The sequence below is a fragment of the Pempheris klunzingeri genome, chromosome 22, assembly GCF_042242105.1.
Source record: "Pempheris klunzingeri isolate RE-2024b chromosome 22, fPemKlu1.hap1, whole genome shotgun sequence".
Taxonomy (NCBI): Eukaryota; Metazoa; Chordata; class Actinopteri; order Acropomatiformes; family Pempheridae; genus Pempheris; species Pempheris klunzingeri.
The window spans coordinates 11,553,999-11,576,134 of NC_092033.1; the positions used below are offsets into that span (position 1 = coordinate 11,553,999).

At 42.8% G+C, this 22,136-nt stretch overlaps 1 protein-coding gene across 1 annotated transcript in view; it reads right to left on the bottom strand.

Annotated features, from left to right (window-relative positions):
- The window catches only part of LOC139221818 (fatty acyl-CoA reductase 1), a 48,815-nt gene extending 27,765 nt beyond the window's left edge, over positions 1-21,050 (bottom strand). Inside the window, exons 1-2 of the mRNA XM_070853759.1 lie at positions 20,861-21,050; positions 2,318-2,605 (exon numbers count right to left, since the gene is read on the bottom strand). Coding sequence (XP_070709860.1) covers positions 2,318-2,605; positions 20,861-20,869 — 297 coding nt within the window. The 5' untranslated portion in view covers positions 20,870-21,050. The remainder of the gene's footprint in view (positions 1-2,317; positions 2,606-20,860) is intronic.
- Between the last annotated feature and the right edge of the window lie 1,086 nt (positions 21,051-22,136).

Sequence of the window (22,136 nt, forward strand, 5' to 3'; positions counted from 1 at the left end):
TGAAATATCACCCATTGGATGGATTGCCATGAAGTTTTGTTCAGACATCCATGTACCCTTAATGATTAATCATAATCACTTTTATTGATCCCTTGACTTTTCATCCAGCACCATCATCAGGTCAAAATCTTTGCTATATGGCCAAATACCTGCAAAATTGACAGGATCCCCATCAGCCACAGCTGAACTTATTTTAGTTGAGTGCTAATTGGTACATCTTAACACATTAACACCCTAAAGTAAGATGGTGAACATTATATCTGCTAAACATCCACATGTGAGCATGCTTGTATGATGATGTTAGCATTTGGCTCCAGCACTCTCTTCTGTTTTTGCTTTGTCAGGCTTACAAGTGTTTGTGTTGTTGCTGATAGTTTAGCAGAAACAGATGCAGGTTAAGCAGCACAGGGGGAACACGCATTTAAATAGGTGTTCAAAAAATAAATAAATAAATCTATCACCCACTCTCCCCATTTCAGCTGTGCAGAGATTGCAGGGTGCTGTTAACTGGCACTTCTACAGTGCTGTTGTGTCAGAGTGAACTAATTGCATGGTGAGAGGTGCTCTGTGAATGCAGGGTGGCTGAAGCATCCCGCTCAGCTGGCCAAAAAGGAGGGGAAAATCAAAGAAATGGCAAAAAAAACAAACAAACAAGTGTGTTGATAGGCTAAAATTACCAGGCAAATCCTCAAACCGCTGCTTTGCCGCTACAACAGCAGTGCGCAGAATAATGAATGCAGTACCAAGGTTCAATGGGAGCGGTAAAAATAGATGCTATTAGAGGGAGACCAAGAAAGAGAAAAGGGGAATACAGCGAAAGTGTGATTTTCTTAGGTGCACTGACAGTTTGAGGCCAACAACACTGAAGCAGAGCAGAAGCATGCAGCAGCTGCTTCCAAACACATCAATACGCACGCCGATGCCAATCCTTCGGTCCTCATTAGGTCCAACATAGTTTCGAGGTTTTTTGTTGAGTCATGATTTGCTGCTTGGCTTGAGACAGCTGACGCTACATATTTACAGCCCCCCCCCCCACCTCTCTACTCCTCTCTCTGCTTTTGTCTCCTCCACCTCCTGCCTGTGATCTCTCTGGCCCTGGTCCTTCCTCACCTCCTCCCTGTCCTAAAACCCTTCTTGTCCTCACTACCCACCCTCCTCATCCTCAGCTACTCAAAACCCACCAGATATTTTCAACGATGCCTTCCAGCTCAGTTAACCCCTTTGTACAGTATTGATGTTGATCACACTCCCCATTTTGCTCTCTGACTCTTTGTGTCTCTCTGCTGAAGCTCAAAGATGGATGAACTATTGGACTCTGCTGGAGTCATTAAGTTTCCTTCACCATGGCAACAGCTGCTGCTGTAATTCATAGGCAAATCTCTATTGCTCTACAAACACACTTAGGATGGCGATACCATTTGAACAAGCCTGGTTTTGAATGATGATTTGAATCAACAGCCCACTAGTCAAAACGTCCAAAAACACCAACTGTCACCTGGTTGGAAAGTTTCACAAGTGCTGCTGTAACGGTTTAACACGGGCACTTTCTCTACAAATGGCTCTCATTTTGCTGCTTTTCCATATTAACTGACTGCTGTGTTTGACTGGCGAATGTTATAGTCATAATCCATAATTATTCACATGTTCAGATTACAGAAAATAATGCAGGACATCAAGCAGCAGTCCAAGGGTGAAGAAATAAGGCAGATTAACATGTCGTTACACTCGTTTTTACTGATTTTCGAACAGTTTTCCCATGTTTCCAGCTCAGTTGACAGTGTGGAGCTGCACAGTTGGCAGAGCTGGATCTGGATGTGTTTCACCTTTCTGTTAATCAACATTTCTTTTACGGATATCCTCAGAGTGCCTGAACGCATTCTCCCAGATAATATAACGATACTATACATTTAGGTTATGGCCATAACTTTTAAATTATTTCAACTTTGTTTCTTCTTCTTCATATCCCCCCCCCGCCATCACTTTTGATATGGTCGATGGCTGTAAATACCACAATACCCATGAGCTTTGGTCACTGTTGAGAGGCCAGTCAGAAGTTTAAACAGCTGCAGCAAATACAAAACATTTTGGGAACAAAAACGTTGCCGTAGTTGCTGAATTCATCCAAAAAAGAAAGTGAATTAATTTAAGCTGCACACCCAAAAACGCCTTCCCCAAATGCACCTTGGGAGTCATAGTTTGCTTCTCTACTTACATTGTTATGTACTCAACCTACATGCTGAGCTACCAGTTGGTGTAAAAGGTTAAATCATACATTTTAAGACAAAATATTATGCACTAGTGCAAATTTAGCTCTTACCTTGCATGTCATCATGTCGCTGACCCTCTGCTGCATGGACTGCCCGGCTTTGGGTCTGACCAGGAGGTAGAGGGCTTTGACCTCGGGGCAAGACCTCAGCAGCTTTTCTACCAGCACTTTTCCCATGAAGCCTGTGGCTCCTGTGATCAGCACGCTCTTGCCAGCGTAGTATTCTGCTATGGATGCCATCCTGCTGCCCGCTGTGCCACCGCAGATATCGGTCAGTCTGGTCTGAGCGTCTGTTGCCTGCTCTCCTACCCCGTCAAGGTCCTGGCCTTCAGACAGCTCCTGCAGAGGAGGAGGAGGAGGAGGAGGAGGAAGATCTGAATGAAAGACCTGGAAGCCACATACTTTAAATACTGCATCAGGAAGTACTTATGAAGCTTGTGTGTGAATAAATGGTGGGTGTAAGTAATGAGGCAGTTCAGCGAGAGGCCAGATCAGATGACAATAATGTGATGGAAAAGCAGGCAAGTCTTGCACAAATCTACAGCCTTTAAATGCTCCAGTTTGATATATTCTGGAAGGAAAAACACACATTTCAACAAGTACAAAAACGTGGATCGGTGGTGTTATCTCTGCTCTGACCTTCAAACTGCCAGAAGAAACATGCAACTCGTATGCAAATTAGATGAATATTCATACAGGCGGATAGAGAGAGGGCAATGTTCAGGGGCAATTTGACATCAGAGTTTGTGTGTCTGGTGATGAGTCCACAGGAGAAGGGTGTGCTCCAGAGGACAAGTTAAATTTATACGCTGCATGGTCACAAACCAAACATAAATTTCAGGATGAAACCATTATTTGATACATAAAATTTTAGAAGACAGTGAAAATATAAAATAGCTGTCAATTGATCAATTAATTGCGAAACAGTTTCTCTCGTAATCATCATTTTCATATATCTTCTTTTTAACAAACGTTTGAGTCACTTTGTAGAATGTAATGCATTCGTTGCATTTAACATTAAATTTCAGCACTTTGTGTGTCATTCTATGCACATTAGTATTTATCGTGATGATCACACAGCCTTGGAAAGTCGTGACCTTACGGCTTTACTATTTGCCCTCCTCAATCAGATAATCACGCCGCAATATCTTTACACGATGTCACATCACAGCTGCCTCACCCAGGAGGAGCTGCCTCCTGTGCTTTATGTGAGGCGGCTGGCATCAAGTCGCTCACTTCTGTCACCCTCCCATCATCCTTAGGCAGATCCTTATGGCTCAGACATTTGTGACTTCATCAGGTTTTCTATTCGACAATATTCCACTAAACCATCTGCATCAAAAGTTACAGCAATAACACTTAAGCCCTGTTTAGGAGGCATTTCCTGGCATCACCAGCCATCAGTTTTTGTGTGTGTAAGCTCTTTCGTCCTTAGTTGTGTGTGACGGGAGTTTCTTAGAACCTTGCACGATGAGATTTATGTGGCGACAGGTCCTAGTCAATATTAGCTGGAAGTGCTGCTGGTTGGCCACAAAATTTACACAACACCCTCAACCCATTGAAACGCAGTCAAAATGAAGAATGGCTCAAACACACCTGCTTCACCCTGCTAAGACACACATTTACCCCAGATAAAGTGGCCCAGCTTTGCCCTTTGCGTTGTTCTTTCAATGATTTTTGATGTGTTTCTGGGGGTCCAGCTGCCCTCATCCTATGGCAGCTTAATTGGATCAATTGCTGCTCTAATGGCGGTGGTGTAATGGACTGTGTCTGCTTATTTGGGACGACTCAATACATTAAATCAGGATCTGCGTCTGCTGCTTTAGCAGTGGCAGACGGCCAGATCCTGAAGGGTCCTGATTACAGACACCAGGTAGACGCTCAGCTACGGTTCATCAGCTTACTAAGTGTTTCTGCTCCCAGCGTTCATCATCTGGAGGCAACAGTTTAGTGAGCAGATCTGTTTTTCTGTCAACCGGATGACAGGTGCGTTGCTTGATTGGTGAAAATTAGGGGCTCTGTGGGTTTAAGGGTCAATTCACCCAAATCATTATGGTCTCACATCTTAAAAAGTTACATTTTCGTTTTAACCCACAGCGTTAAACCCAAAGATATTCAGTTTACCATGATGTTAAGACAACTACAAATCTTTATGTATGACAAGCTGGAACTGTCAAAATTGTGGCATTTTTGCTTGAAAAAACAACAACTCTGATTAGTTTAGAAATGTATGTCTGATCATCTTCTTTCAAGTGTTGCTCGTGTGTTAGAAGTCCAATATAGTCTTTTGTATTTCCCTCAGTACCCTCAGTACACCTGTAGTTTGGTTGGAGTGGTTGTCCACTGTAGATATGAGCCCTTACAGTAACATTACAGCAGGTATTTATAGGCACTTGAGGAAATGAGCCTGTACATGGAAGTTTGTCACTGCAGGATTATGGCTGCTGATATATGTGGTACGACATTACTGTGGATTTTATTGTGTTTTTTTTGCTTTATTTGATGTTATAGTGTGCTGCCAATCATTTACAGTGTGAGACTTTGTCCTTTTTTCCTTCAGACAATAACTGACAGCAATCTGAGCTGTCATGTCACTTCAGCTGTGTTTGCTCTGTGACTCTGTCTCTCTGATCAAAGCGCTGTGTTGGATGTGTGGGCTAAAAGCTCACAACCACGCTGCCAATGTTGCTGTCCATTTGTGTGTAACCATGACAACGATTCGACGATACACCATGGGCCTCTTAAAGACTGGATAACAGTTTCCTGTCTCTGGTTGGCATCACTCTCTTTTCCTAACCAATCACAGGAGCAGGGTGGCAGTCGTGGCAAGTTCAGTTAACGTTTGCCAACCAGGCTATTAAAAAAAAGGGCTGATGGGATGCCTACTTGTAAAATTTTGCACTTGGCAACAATAGCACAACATTTAGCCAAGACAGACGCTCGATCAGCACTTTCAGTGATTCAGTGGAGCTGCGATTTGTACACAAGATGAGTTTTTTCCCCCTTTGCTTCTTTCATCCTCTCTCCTGGGCTGCAGATTCCCGGCATGTCTGCCCAAAGACAGAAAGACAGAAACCAAATCCTCCTGAGCCAAACGTGGCCCAGATAACAAAGCAATCTTGTATTTACTAGCTTTCCTTCCATTCTGCCGTCTGTGCATGCAATGTTGAATTACACTCCCTTGTAGACACACACAGAAAAGGATGTGTGTGTGCGTTTGTGTGATTCACTCTTCCACTGCAAAGCAGTGGAAAAGAGGCATCACAGAAACTAAGACTTGGGTTTCAGGCAAAGAAGCAAAGCTGAAAATAACGTCCACTGAGCTTTACACCATTAAACCAATTCTGACAGGTTATTTAAATTCTGGATCTATAATTTTGGTACTATCGGCAGATTTACAACTCCGTATGCACAGATAACAAAATAAAAAGGTCAACATGCTGAGGCCTCTGACATTCCAGCTTTGTGCTTCAGAGATTCCCTGTGGACACAAGGACAAGAGCAGAGGGGCTGAAAGTCACTACGGATTAACGCCTGACAATGGAAATGTTCCTGCAGCTGGAAAAGTGCTGGAATGGACGTGCACATCCCAGATTCATGACTCTCACACACAAACACACTAAAGCATTCTTGTAATGTTAGATAACCCCCCCCCCCCCTCCTGATGAAGTCCAGCCAGCTTCTGCTAGCAGGTTATGTCAAGAAGTTCAGTTTCTGCCTCTTTGTGCTGAAACCCCACCAATCTTATTAGTGCCTCAATTAGCTATTGATGCTACAAATGGCAATTAATGTAATTTCAGATTAATCATCAGGTCTAGGACAATTTTGTTTGGAGTAGTTAAGACCACCCTGGGACTGGGACATCACAACTTAAAGATCAAAAATAAAAATTCTGAGACACAGACTTTTATCTAATTTTTCCTTATAAAATATTGTATGATTTTTTTTTATTTCAATGAAACAGTCTGGTGAGGAAAATTCATTCTTTGATTGAACTGGTTACAGTACAACACACTTTCACTAGTTCTAATACAACTTGTCCATGTCAGTCATATGTATTGTAAGGGACAGGCAGAATAAAGCTCAAGTGACGTCTGACAGCTTTAACCTTGTTGTGCTGCCACTGATGAATAAGACAGCATCCTTTTCAAAGTCTGTATTATGACTTGAAAAGAAAAGTACTGGGCAGCAAGGACGAGCACTAAAACCTTAAGGGACCAGCTTCTCAGGTCATGATGCCATCTTGACAAAGTACTGCATCATGTTCAAAGTCACTCAGGGTCATTTCAAAAATAAAGTTTCAAGATGCTAGAGGCATGAGAATGCAGCTCAGCTGCAGAGATTTACTGCTGGCTGCAGCTAACGCTGCTGCACTCTGGCCTTATTTAATGTTTCCCTTTCTTCTGACTGAGGGTTTTTCTGTGTCTTCCTCAAAGCCTCTCTCCCCAGGAGGTCCACGCTGTTTGTCGAAGGCGGGTTGTTTTAAGCCGCAGCTCTGCAGTCCTTCTGCTGCCTCCGGCCTTTCCTCACACAACCCCTCTATTAGTGGGTCAGCTGAGTGCTGTTAGAGACAGGCAAAAACCGGGCTCTACAGCTGCACGCTGGCTAAGACCATTATAAATGGACAAAAGCTGACAGAGGGAGGAAGGGGGGGGGGGATAAAAAGAGCAAAATGCTGCAAAATGGAGCCAATAATTAAGGCAGCATTAGTCAACTTGAATGTCAGTGCCAAGCAACACAAATGAGAAGTCAGTCCCTTTCACTAAATAACACAGTGCAGACATTGTGGGAGGAAAACCCTTAAAAGCTGAGTTAAGTGTACCACCACTGCGGGCAGTTGTTTTTACATCCCAGTGCCAACATGGTGACTTCTGCAAAGACAAAATCCAACTCGAGCCAGGAGACAGGACGGTCTCAGGGGCCAAACAAGTCTCACCTCATCCAGGACCCAAGAGTGGAAACCTCCATGTCGACACAGCAGCAGCAGCAGCAGCAGCAGCAGCTTCAGAGCTCCATCTGGGTGTGCTCAGGCTGAGTTCAGGCACAGTATTGGGTCGTAGCTCACCCTTGTTTCCTCAGCACTCAGGGCCCAACACACAGTCACTGGACTTATGTGCATGAAACAGAACAAAATGGACTTGAAGCATGAAAATACGCTCTTCTCAGCTTTCGTAGATTAAAATAGGAGCACATCTGTTCCATGTGAATCACATGACTGAAAAATGTAGCAGAAACGGCTCCTGTGTATAGACATGCCCTAAAAACAAGGACCAGCACATCCTGCATCGACAGGTACAAGCACAACAAGCCATCAGATCTTAATCAGCAAAGATGGCATGATTATCATCCATAGCCGCTTTCCGAAATGCTAATGTTTAATTTTGACCATGTCTTTGTCAAGACGCTGTTTTCTGGTTCTTGTCTCAGTGACAATCTCTCGAGAGGAAATGAGCACCAAAGAGTCTCTCTTTACCCGGACGAGGGACAGGATGAGGGCTGGATAATAACCTGATCATGAGATTAAGTTAAGAAAATGTATTAGCTCTTGGGGAAAAAAAAAAAAATGAATGAGTGTTATTATAACCAGCACTTGAGAAAGTCAAAACTTCCACCAAGCACTGCACCCTTCAGTTACACCTGCCAACCCGAAACATGTCGTCTATAGTGATAAAAGTGGCCACACAAATGGGTCTTTGATTTCAGACAGGAGGTAGACATAAGCAACATCTAATATCTAGCTAAAAGTCGCCCCAGCTGACTTTAAAGTTTCCAGCTGACTTATTTTAAAACGCGAGTATTAAAGAACTGGTCATGAGCACATATACCTGATGGCTACAGACCTGATATCGTGCTAAAAGTCAGAGATGATATGACCCAGCATCCTCTCCAGCTGATGATCTAGTAGGAGAAAACGGAAATAAAGAAGCCGCTCTGCTTCAACACCTGGAGAAATTCAGAGCTCGACAGGCCTGCCATGCCTAGTTACAGTTGCTAAGCTACGACTGGGTGATCAGTGCCATCAGGAAATTCTGAACGATTTTGCTTAAATAGAAACCAGGCAATTATTAACTCCATGGTGATGCAAAACTATTCAACATCTTTTTCCAGCATCCTCCGGCCCGACGCCCCCGCTCCAGTCCACAAGGTTGTGACATTGCCCCTCACACAAACCTACGTAAGTGCACAGTTCTTTTCAAAAAGGGCCCTTATCCAAGATTGCAATACTGCAGAAAAAAAAAAACAGCAGGTCCTCTCTTCCACTTCATTTTTTCCAGAGGCAGCTAAAGGCTAATCTAATTGGAATTAATTATATTAGCTGTGAGCTTCAAGGATTCAAGCAGTGTCTCTTTAATTTAATCTTTTTTTTTTTTTAATCCACGAACAAGTTTTGAATCTAGATACTAAGGTCGTTGCTCACTCAGATATCCGGCCACTGGAGATTCAGTGTGTGTGTTAGAGCTGTGTATCAGTGTGTTGGCATACACATTCATCAGTGCATTGTCTACATTATGTCTGCTGGCTGAGGGATTCTGTAATTACAGCAGCCGTCTCTGAGTGACGGAGCCTCTCGGTGCTGTGGTGTCAGTTTACGCCTGGCTCAGACCCAGACCCAGACCGGCAATCGTACTCCGAGTGCTGCGGCCGGGCCAAGAGGTCATGCACCTGCGCTGTGGGCCATCATGGTTTGGATCCCACGCACCTCTTTCGAGTAACATATCCACGCCTGCCTCCCCTCATTGGCAGTAATTAGAGACCAAGTAGCGGCCGATAGTGCTCAGATTCTGAGCAATAAATCAATCCTTAAATGTACTCCAACCAATTTTAACAATACATGCATTTATTTACTTACAGATAAATAATCTAGTCAACAAGAGCTGAAACAATTTGTTTCAATTTGTTTGTGGACTGACAGGAAACTTGCAACTATTTTGATTATTGATTGTTGCTTTACAGGTTTCAGCAACTCAAATACGAACACTTACTGCTTTTTTTAGTCCTCTACTTCAGTAAATCTATGACATTTGGTGTGATTTGGTTTTGAGAGATTTGGATGGACAAAAGAAGCAATTTGAAGATGAAGCCTTGGATTTTGGAAAAACACGTTGGGGGGGGGGGGTGTCCCATTTTTTAGAGACCAAAAAGAAAAATGAATAGGATTTTTTTTTTTTATATTGTTAAATCAACAATTGAAAAAAAAAAAATCATTACTTAACATGATTTTCAACATGATCAGTTTACTGCTACATACTCTGATTCCTCCAGGTAGTGTCAGGGCTCTGATACACCGTCAGCAGTCACATAATGAAATATTGATTTCACTTCAAAGCAAAAAAAAGTTTATCATTATCATCATCGTCGTCGTCGTCGTCATCAGCGCAGTCTGGCACAGTAACAAAGTAGTGCATTGTTATGTAAGCTGTTGTAAGTGTTGACATCACATTAATGGTTTAAAACTTCATGCGTGCATTTAATTCACGTTCAGGAGCCACCAAAATGGTTCTAAGGGCCGTAGTTGGTCCGTGGTCCGCACATTGAGAATCACTGCTGCACTAGATGCGTGAATTTCCACTGTGCAAAAGGATGATTCATCCTTCAAGTGTCTCACAATCTCAGTTTACTTGTAAACTATTGAGCCTTTATTGCGAAAGAAAGCATGCATGAGGGAGTGTTTCAGGGCGCAGCCCGGGATGTGTGCCATTTTAACCCAGCATGCACTTGGAGGTGTGGGTTGCAACTTTTACAAAAAAAAAAAACCACAACCTCCAGCTGCAGGGAGCCCAGTGGTCTTTTATGATCCATTTGAGGCAGCTATCAAGACAGTGGCTGGTAAAAGGCTCTAGCTTTCAGTAGCCTGACATGCTCACATATGTAGACATGCAGTGATGATGGGAACAGGCCTTAATTGGTGAAGCAGTTTCAACCTCTTATCATAGAAACAGAAAAAGACAGGGGCAAAGGCTACAGCTGCCCTGTCATTTGTCCTGCGGGCTCATTTTCCTAATGTGGAAAGGATCAGGATACCTCTGAGGCTCAGCAGGCGATTCCTCGAAGCTGCCTTTAAGATGCTATGTAACATTCAAATCATTGTCATCACAGGAGAAATAAATGTGAGTGAGACAGAACATTTGAGCCATCTTTATGCAGGGTTTCTAAATTACACTTAACTTTAAGACCCCCAAGCTCATAAAAAAAAAAAGTTCTTTGTCCTTTGCATTTTGTGCGACCGTGGTAGATGAAATGTAAGACTTTTTAAACCCTTCTAAGGTCTTTTTTGAAGAAGCTAAATTCAGTGATTTAAGACTTTAAGACCTGCAGTTACCCTGTGCTAACCTGCCGTTAGCACATTGGGTTCAGGAGGTTTTTTCCTGTGCGTTCTGGATTAGGTCCAAACTTTGGATCCCTACAGATCTCTTATTTTACACGCATTCATGTGCATTTGCCATGTCACGATACACAAGTGATATATTAGACAAATAATCTTAATAATTTGACACCAACAGCCATATCACCCAGCATAGGTGACAGTGAATGACTCTGTAATTGAGGACTCCTCTGAATCCACGAGTTGTGCATGTTAGAGTCGCATTTAAATGCATGAGTGTGAAACTGAAGCCTCAGCGGCACGATATATTGTAGCTACACACCATCTCGTACTTCATGACGGGTCCGTGCTTTTGCAAAACAACCAGCTCGCATGCATGGAAACCAATATGTGTGACCAAGTCAGGTATCCTGTGCAAAGATAGATTACAGTGAAGACACAACACTAAGAGTAATGCACTACTTTACTCACATACACGATAGCTTCGATGTGCTGCTGCCAGCCAGGTTTATAATTAATGACAGGGGAGCTCTGGCGTCAATTGGTGGGCTGTTCGATCATCCATCCATCCATCCATCCATCCATCCATCCACAGCAACACTGATGGCATGAACATCCACAGATCATTTCATCCTAAAAATCTCACACACTGCTCACTCCAGCCAAGTTGTGATAGTATCTGAAGTGTATGACAAACAAACTTCTCTTCTAGCTAAGATGAGCAACTTTCAACAGATGCAAATACGACTGAGTGGTTGATGCCAATTTCTGTGTATTGAAGGCAAATGTATCTGGACCAGCAGGACTGGGTTGTTGTTGTTTGTGTGTTTCAGGGAGAGGAAGATGCCATTAGTTTTAGCTGTCTGCTGAGTACAAGGCTAGGCGTAGAGATTAAAAGAAAGGCTGCTCTCTTCCTCATTGGTGTGGGGATGTGGTCTCAGAGGAGCCACTTAGAGCCGTACCCTCCTGCCTGAGTAATGGATGTGCTCCAGAACTGAGGTACAATGGTAGCTTGGTTGCTGTTCATCTTTTTATTGGGTCAACGTGGTGACGTGGATGCTTCATTTGAACAGGTGGCAAACATATTACTTTGGAATTAGGGTGACTACAAGGGTCTTACGATCATATTGGCAAGTCTTTAGAGTTTTCATCATCAGTTAATCTGTCCATATCTTTCTATTACACTTAACCTATAAAACCAATGAGTTCTAATTGCTTGCTTTCTTTGAGTAACAGTCTAAATCCCAAAGATATTAAATCTACAATAACATAAACAGAGAAAAGGAGAAAGGTCTCATATTTGAGAGGCTGTAACCAGCAAACTATTTAGTATTTTTCTTGATTAAAGCTGCACTGATCAATATTTTCATAACAGCAGTGGATCAAATGACTACCTGTAACGTGACAGGTGTAGCTCCTGGTGACAAACCCTCTGCATTTTAGTGCCTTTCAACTCACTGTTTTGGTTTTAAGCAATTTTAATGTTTTGTGTCAGTCTCAAGGATCGTCAGCAACTAGCTGGTGAACATAGTGGCGCTTTCAGCAGCTGAAGGGCAGGATATTTCTCACAGGAGTTGGTGGAGAGAGCTAAAAGTGAGCTAAAAAGAAAGTAAATACTGGATCCACATTCATCAGCTGGACGCAAACATGACTCCAAATGAACGCAAAGGTTGCTTCATGTCTGCTGGACGTGTAATGAGACATCTCAGCGCTGACACGGTAGCCATAACAACTTTATATGGTGATGCCAATGTTGTGCAATCAATGCAGGTTTAAACAATCTTTTTTATTCATTTCCTTTTCTTGTCTTTTCTAATTTATCAAAACGGTTGTCCTCTAATTTAATGTGAATCCACTACCTGTTTTTCAGCACTACATCAAACTAAAAGCAAAATGTAATGGCTTTGATGTGCACAGTAAACACATGGAGAGGGCAAAAACCCATACAGTCAATATCTTGCTAAAGAGCTTTATTAAATACCAGATAAACTGGGGTATTTACTGCCTTTGATCCACCTGCATTCTTACTTTAACAAACTGCGTCATGAGTCACTTCAAAGCAGCCCTGGGAGTTGCTGCCTTTGTCTCCTGTGTACCAGTCCAATACTGTGATGCATTGTGCTGCCTGTGTGGAGGATACAGTCAAAATAAGCTCCTGCTTTCCGGTTTCTGTTCGACTTATCAGCGGGCAAGTGAGAGGAAATACCCAGATAGATACTTAGATAGGTGCTCAGGTCTCAGGGAAAGAAACGACTGGAGTATAGAGGGGAAGCTATGCATTGCTTTGGCTGCCGGCCCTATATCGTCCATGCACAGGAGGCTGGGCGTTCATCCAAAAACGTCCCAGACACAGACGGCAAGGTTGGCCCACCCGGCCACAGAGAGCCCTAATGGGGTCCGGGAAAAACATCGCTCCAAATTAGCCCCAGAGGCTTGTTCCTTTTATTCCTTTAAATACACAAAACCTTGGGCTGTTACTTAGGACACACACAGTTTGAGTTTGATATAAGAAAGTAAACTTTTCCCTCCTAAAGCAACTAAACAGCGTGATTGCCTCGGGCTTGAACTGCCTGCCTTCCAGATGAAGCCTCATGTGATGGAGAATCTTGTTCGTCTTGGGGACGTGAAAGAGGATTCACTTGTTTGACAGGCTATTCCAACAGCTAGAAATGAGGAACTACGTGTTTGGGTGAACTAATGCTTGGTGCCGGTATTTACCAAGCATTTACAACACATCCTGTAACAGAACAAGCAACTTTAACTGCCAAAATCTCTTTTTTCTTAAGACAGATCGCAAAAATGACTCTAGCTTCCTGGAAAATGCTGTGAAAGTTTTCTAATTTAACTAGAGCTGAAATGGTTAGTTAATTGATCCATTAGGACAAATGTGGGAAAAATGTCCCAGACCTGCACTGTTTGTTAGATAAAACATCAATACATAACCACCTGATGCCATGTAAACACATTCCTTAGAGGCAATGTCCATCAGCAGATACAAAGCTTCTGTGAGCAGCTGTCTAAAAGCTTCTCAGGAACATTTCTACCTGCTCCTGATGATCATTTTAAAGTAAAACAGACAAAAAAAAATACAAAAGTCTGTTTAGTTTAAGAAATCCAATCTGACTGCATATTTAAGAGTCAGGTGGAATATTTTCTCTCTACTGGTGAGTTACAGATTAGAGGAATCACTAATCATGTTCATATCCTGTTTTAACAGAAAAAAAACATCCCATCAAGGAAGTTAAGACATCATTTCATGGAGCCTTTAACATCCAAAAGGTTTTTCTTCCCCAGAAAGATGCTTCATAATCTAATCAGGTCACCTATTCAATGGGTGAAATCTGTGATGTACGGGTAATGTTCGTTATGAATTGATTCATTTATTATACACAACTTTGTAGCATAATGTCCAACCCACTGGTACAATATGCCAACAAGAGTGTGTGATTTACGCTGCTCCCAAACTATGTGCAAAGTGTTGTTTTTCCTCCAGTGACTATGCCTGGTCGAATACTCAACAGGTGAATCACTTCTCTTACACAGAAGACTTTGTTTCTTTTGGTCTTGTGTGAATGTAAATTACGGCCCGAGGGCCATCGTGTGGATTAACCTGCGTGCCGAGTTACTTAATCTCTTAGATTTGTGTTTCCGAGGAAAGCACCAAAGGCCACAGCAGCACATTGATGTAGCAGAGAAAGTAGTGTTGCAACAACCGCCAGCTCACCACAGTGTGCGAAACTTTCACTTAATGTTGCAAGAATATTCACCCACTTCACCAAAGGTATCAGCACACAAGGTCAAACAGGCCAGCGTATAAGACTGTAGTAGAGGAGTATAGCCTAATCTAAGTATAGGAGAACCAATATTGACTGCTCTGGTCGAGCACGTAGTGTCAATATGGAAACATGTTGTCCTTTCTTTAAAACTTTTACACTGGGTCTCCACTTTTGTTTCATTCGCAAATTTTGATTACATTTAATATTCCTGTCATTCTGATCTATACATTTTCTCTCTTATCTCCACTCTTTGTGACCGGTTTCTGCAAAGTTCTGTTTCTACTTTAAAAGCGATCTTCGGGTGGTCTTGTGCTCAGAAAGCCTGCTCTATGAGGTGGTCATTGGCTCCATTTATCAACGCCGGGTGACTCACTGCCGGAGAGTGCCTCTAAATCCTCTCCATTACCCTCCAGTGACATGCTGTTAAAAGAGCACCCATGTCCATGTGGGGTTCAATGTCATACATCCCAGTGGAATATCAGCCTTCTGGTTATTAACAGCCAGGAGGCCCACAGGAACCACAGACGGAGAAGGCTGCTGCAAGGTGACCGGAGCTGATTTACAATATCTGCTCAAGCCTTCAGCTTCAAAAGGGCCGTACCAGTGGTTTTGAACATTGTAGCCCCTTCGCTACAATTTACATACAGTATGCTTTACATCATAGCTAAGTTTGGATGCGTTTATTCTACCATTATAGGCAGCTAATGGTTTCCATCCAGTTTAATCCAGTTGGAAAATCAATTAGCAGGATCTTAAATAGGGCTGTGTACAGTAAAACAAGGCTGAATAACCAACCACCTCCATGGGCCCCACATGCCCCAGGTATTGAACCATTTTAGCACAATATCAATGATTGCATGTTCAATATTAATAGCCAATGATCATTGATGAGGCCCTGCTTATAATGACGTGAAGAGCTGTTGCAAGCTGCACGTTTCCAAATTTTAAATGTTGTCAAAACACCAGTAGCTTCGCCTACTTAGGTATAAATCAGGAACTATCTGATCGATCTGATCGAGGGCAGCACCTTGATTAATCTGCAGATTATTGTCTCTATAGTTTTGTCTACAAAATGTTACAAAATAGTGAAAAATTACCTAATATAATTTCCCAGTCCATAACCCAAAGATATTTATAACCCTCTGCGCCAACGAAAAGCAAAGAGTTCCTCACATTTAAACGATTCATTAAAAAAAAAAACTTTCTACAAAATGAAACAGTTTGAAATTGGAAAATTACTTGATTGACATCAGATAAAATCAGTTAAAGAACACAATAAATAAGCTTTAAAGACATCCAACAGTAAACATCAGGGTTCAACACGCAGCCCAAATGACCAGACAACTGCTTCCTGGAAGAGCAAGAAAACACAATACATATATTCAGAAACTGAAACTGTAAAAAGGATGCGATCGAAAATGTTTGGCCTGTAAAAGTCGAACAGGATGCCCTCCTTAAAAAGGACCATCCTGAAGGTCCACACACTCCCTCCCTCCCTCTCGTGGCCCCGTTCTCACGCTCATTTATCCTCACCATCCACAGCCTTTTCACGAAACGCTGATTCAAACCAATCTGGATGCTCCCGGGAGGAGCAGCCGACCACAGGTGCAGGGACACCGCTCCTTCATTTCCGCCCGGCCTGGCTCTGAAGAAAGGCCACAGCCGACAGCTACACTGTGTGCCACTTTGGGCTGATTTAGCTTTCATACCTTTTAGCTTTTTTTTTTTTTTACTAAACACCTGCATTTTCTATTTACTGTCCATTTTATAGGACTTTCCTATGTTTTACTTTACAACTGCAACATTAATCTCTCAGCACTATGCCAGCTGATACTGGTTTGACTGGCACGACTACAAGCACAGAGAGGAAACATTCTGTGGTGGGAAAACTGCACGAGCAACCAAGGAGGAGCCTTCTGTAACTGTTAACACGTTCAAATAACAGCAAAGATGAGGCATCGAGCTGCTTGTGAAGTTACTTCATGTTGTTGTTGGCATTAAATGGAAACGTCAGAGAAGGAAATGCGACAGTGACAAGAGCTCGTGATCCTTTCATACTGATCACATGAAGTGCAGGGAGAAGACATAACCATCGAACGTATAAAAGAGGTGGACGAGCCTCCTGGTCTGAAGCCGGACTTTTACTTCCTGGTGGCACTGAAAGTTTTCACTCACTCACAAAATTATACGCAGACTTTCACTGTTCCCAGAGGATGAACCCTGATGTCTCTGGTGCCACCATGATGTCGACATTTGTCTTGAGTAAGTCTTGAATAAGCTGCCATGAACGAGAGATGAAGCAATTAAACAATTAATTGATTAGTAAATCAATTAACCAACGACTATTTTGATGATCGAATAACAGCCATTTTTCCCACCAAAACTACCAAATATTCTTTGCTTCCTGCTGAATTGTGCGTCCCATCGTTGTACACTGGATATCTTTGGGCCATGAGTTTACATAAGAACATCTGATGATGTCACTTGAGGGTTTAGGAAAGCGAAACTAACATTTTTCACATTTTTCTGCCATTTGATCAATTACATGTGACAGAAATGTTTGGGCCTCAGCTGTGCTTGTAATGTTAGCATGCTAACACGCTAAAACAAGAAGGCAAACATGATAAACATGCCTGCTAAACATACTGTAAGTATGTTGGCATGATGACATTAGAAGGTCCCACTAATGTTCTGACTCTATCTCTTGATTAAAAAAAAAAAAAAGGGAAGAGAAATCAATAATCCATGGCCTGAAATGTCACAGAGACTTTTAAGCTGATGTTTCCCTTTAGTTGATCTTTGAGGACACGATCATGTGAAGCATCTACAGGGAGTTTCCTCTGACGCAGTCAGTGAAGCAGGTTTCCTCCTCCTCCTCCTCCTCCTCCTCCTCCACTTGAACTGACTACAACCGACTACGTAAGGAGATTTACATCTTTGCAGTGGCTGTTTATCTGCTGGAGAGGAGGCGTGTTGCAATCCCCTGTCCACATCTTTACATCACAGCCTCCTCCCATCATGACTCTGTGCCACGTTACTACTCCCTGTGGGATAGAAACACATGCAGGCCGATTGGAAAGAGCAGAAACACGTCTACTTTTTTAAAGATTCATGGAGACCTGTAACAAGAGACGGAAGGGAGAGCGGGCACATATGTAAAAGCAGAGGATGATAAAGAATAAAATAAATATGGAGAGAATAAAGGGGACGATGAAAGAAAAGAGCTGAAGGGGTTTGCAGGAACAGTTGTGGCTGGAGGTAGGAGAGCACAGGATGAGAGGCCGCACACGCGTAAACAAGGCAGGTTACAAACCCAGAAGACAAAAGGGACCTCGCAGCCGTCTTTGTTACCAAATCCAACAATGTCAACTTTAGAAGAAGCATCACCAACTACACGAGCTGCCACGTGTGCGAGTTTAGACGCGATGAAGGAAGTGAAGTCGAGAACAAACGTCTCCCTGGCAGCATCTCTGCAGCTATAAATACATAAAGGAGCTCATGTCTGCGCACACTTACCTAACACTTATCTGAGAACAAAATATAGGTCATCCTGGGACGATAATTAGAGCTCTATTTGTGATCCTGATTTAGAAAAATCAGCTCAAGACACTTTTTCTCATTCCGCCTCTCATAGCTGAGACGGTGACGAGCAAACATTTACGATCGCACATCAATACACCTCCTGAGGGGGAAATCTTCACACTGTCCTGATGCTTTACGTTCAGGAAAAGCTGCGCTTCATTCTTTCACCCGTAGAGCGGTGCTGATACACAAGATAAAACATCTAATATTGATCTGTGGACATATGATATTGGCTTTTGTGTGTGAGGTGCACATGATTAAATAAAATGAAGAAATAGACAGAGACTGCAAAGATGTCAAATATTTTGGAATGAATTTACCACTTCTCTCTGCTTTAAATCACTGTAAACTGGCATTTGTCACCATTTTCTTTCACTATTTGACAAATAAAACATCTAAATATAGAAAAGAATTGGTGGATGAATCTATAAAGAAGAATCGTTAGTTGCAGTCCGACTTTGAAGCCTAGAAAAACTAAATAATGCAGCTTTAAAACAGTCCCTGTTGGGCAGCTTGTTTGAGGGGCTCCTGGAGCAACTAAAATGTTACATAACTGCGACACAGGAACCAAATACAGCAACGACATCACACCATTTGGTTTTTTTTTCTCTTTTATGAAAATTGTTCAAAATGAAACAGAATAAGACCAGTTATTCTGATCTGATTGTTAGAGGGCACGTGCTCCTTCTAGTTGAATGGACATGACGCCTTTACACTGTAGCCTAAAAAGGGAAATCAGTGCCTGATATCTGGCAGTAAAGTAAAGCAGTAATTATCATGACAAACACACTGAATGAGTGCAGAAGCATGTGGTACAAACCAGCCCAGCGGTTTGTGAAGTCAAGCCTGTCCTGCCAGTTTACGTTCCCTGCTTAAAGATGTGAACACAGAGCTGTCCAGAGGCCTTCCCACTGTAAAAATGTGTCCACGGCTAAAGTAAAAATCAATGCCACCACAGATCCGAGAAGATCTGTGGTCTGGAAGGACATTTCCATTAAAGTTGGAGTCTGTGGTCTGGATGGAGCCCATGTGGGAGGCCGGAGCTGGTCAGCATCAAAGCCAGAGGTCTGATGTGAACACAAGCTGCTGCCCGGCTGCACATCCACAGTGTCAGAGTCAGAGTCAGAGTCAGCTGATCCGCCTGTCAGCGCAGCCAGACCGCTGAGCAAGACCACATCAGCGAGGAGGTGATTCAAACAGCTCGCCTCCACATGGCAAGACACACACACTCACACACACACACACACATACACACACACACTCACGGGAAACGACAGGGCGGTCAGGCTCAGATCTGCATTTCCGCTCTCCAGCAGTGACCCCTTTGCTGCGCAGATTATTTACCGCTGCGATGCTTAACAAAAAAAAAACATCATAACGATACGAAGGGTTTTTACAAATCCGGTGGCAAGGCTACATTTCATCTGTCAAGACAGAAATATTATTTAAATCAAACTTCCGGTAAAACTTTTCACAATAAAATGGAGACGTTATGGAGGGAAAATTAGAATCAGCTTTTCGTTGCTCAACTGTGTGCACGTTTAGTACGTTTGCATGTTTTCCCACTGTTCTAGTGGGCTTAAACATAAACAGACAAAAAGGGAGACAAGAACAACGAAGATGAACAAAGTAAACACACATTTAACTTGAGCAAAAAATAAACATTTAAAGTCTACGTACGATAATACGTAAATCTAAAAATATATGTATGGGTGTAGATGTAAAAGAACTGACCAAGAGTGTGAAGAGGACAGTAGGGCAATGATGCAGAGTGCAAAGATTAGAATTACAAAGGTTAGGCTGCAATATTTTACTAGTTTTCAGTACAAAAATGCTAAAATGTAATTTTCCAGAGGCCGGGCAAAAAAAAAGCAGCAAATCATATACATACATTTGCTTGAAACAAACTATTAATGTAACAGACTAAAGAAGTTGGTGATTTATTTTCTGTCCGTTGACTAAAAGATAAATCAACTATTGATTTGCATCTTAAAGCAACATACACAAAGCGTAGGACAAATTAATAGGACATAAACAGTTTTATCATATTAGTATTTTTGTACGAACTTTTGAAAGAAGCTGCTACTTTTGTGTGAAATTAATATTTGATTATCACAGATAATGAAAACGTTTCATGTCCATCACCTGAAACCAGTTTTAGACTTAAGAAATGATTAAAATACATTATTCTATCTATCTATGCAGTTTACAGACTGATTGGCCGGGGTGGGGATAATTAAGCCACTGGGCAAATATCCACTTGTCAATCACTCACTCACAGGTGATACATTCTTTGGAGAAATCCTGAATAACTTGTTTTGCACCAAATGTGAGTAGCTTCATTTGTTTTTCTCAAATTTTTTCAGTCGCCACAGAATGATTCAACAAACATCATCCATTAAAAAAAATCTGTGGCTTCAGAAACACTCTCAACTGCTTATCTGCCTACATCCCATTTGTGTGGTTAAAATGTAAATCATTTAATTTTTAATGTATATATGCTTTTATTTTGAAGGCCAATGTGCGGACTTCCTGTCAGCTTGGTGCTAACAGCCGCTAGCTTACCGCAGCTGCTCCACGCTGACTGCGGTTCAAAGCTCCCCGCCGCCCTGATGTCGAAGGCGGCTACAACTTGGCGTTAACTGCGTGATCGATCTGAACACAACTGGCACGTTCAGACTGAAGCAGGCTAAAGACGTGAGAGCCAGAGATCAGTGAACATCACCGGGTGCTCGGGACGCTCTCAGCCCGGCGTGTTGACGCTCAGTCCGACCACACAGCCGACAAAATCAGTGAAAGATGCTCCGGCAGCGGCGCGCCAAGACAGACCTCCGCTCCCCAGAACCCATATTTAAATCCCGATGAGCGAAGCCCCGCTGTTTTTAAATAAAATAATAATAAAATGCTTCCTACCGTAGACATCGGCTGGTGCGGGCGGCTCCTTCCTTCCTCTTGCGGGTTTCAAAGCGGCTGTGCGGTGCGGCAGCTGCGGACTCTCTGCCTCCTCCCACCGGCCGCCCCTGGGCTCTGGCTGCTGGGGTACTTCCACTGTCCGGCCCCGCCAACCGCCTGCCTGTCTGTCCGTCGGTCTGTCTGCAGACTACTGCGGCTAGACCGACTGCTACACAAATACGAGGTACTGAGTGGGCAGGGCGCGTCACCCCGCCCGTGGGCCCTCCCCTCCCCTCCCCTCCCCTCCCCTCACCCCACCGATACGCGCCGCTCTGTCGTGTGCACGTCGAGCGCCACGCCGAATTTCATTCAAAAACCTGCGAAGTTTACGTGGCGTGTTTGAACGTTGTTTGTTGAAAACCGTCAAGTATGAAATTTTCTCTGAATGATCAGAATATTAAATTCGGCATAAACCAGACACAAATATAAAGGCGTTATCTAACTGAAATATAACGTTTGAATGATTTGCATTGCAAAATACTGCAAATAACATTTAAAAGTAAGCTTTTTAGGTAAAGACTTCAGAATTCAGAACACTGATACTGATGGTGATGAAATGATGACAGGTGAATGAAACTGAATGAACTCAAACCCACAAGGTTACCATTTATTTCTAGAGGAGCAGAGACACGTGATAACTTTAAAGTGAAACTGTCCATGATTTTTCTAATGACATAAAATGATCCATCGATCGCTGTTAAACTTGTTCATTCTGCAGCTAAAGCATCAGGTCAGGACAGGCCCTTTCTAATGACACCCACATAAAAACATGCAGGCGCAGATCATTTCCCTGAAGTAGCTGCGATTAAATTTATCGAGCACCAGGCATCAAAAATACCACCAGATCAGTTATCACATCCAGCCTGTTGGCCTGAGGACGCCTAAAACTTTGATTATGACTCTTAGTCTGTTGTAGTTTCACTGCACTCTGAAGGGCACAGACGCATTTACTAAAATAACTAGAGCATAAATCAAATCAAATCTCCATCCAGCTGTACGGGTGCAGTAGAACAGGTTTAGCAGGATGAACCTCAGGAAGGCCACAAGCTGAAGCACGTTGACCTCAGAGTGAAGTTGTCCTGTTTGCTGGAAGTGCTGCGCTGTTCAGCAGACACTTCTGGGAGATTTATGATGTGCGCGCTTGTCAGGGCAAAAGAGAAACAGTTTGTCAGAAGGCATAAAGAGCAGGCTGCAAACTGGGCTCTGACCCACAAACCTCAAAGTGGCCCTCACATGC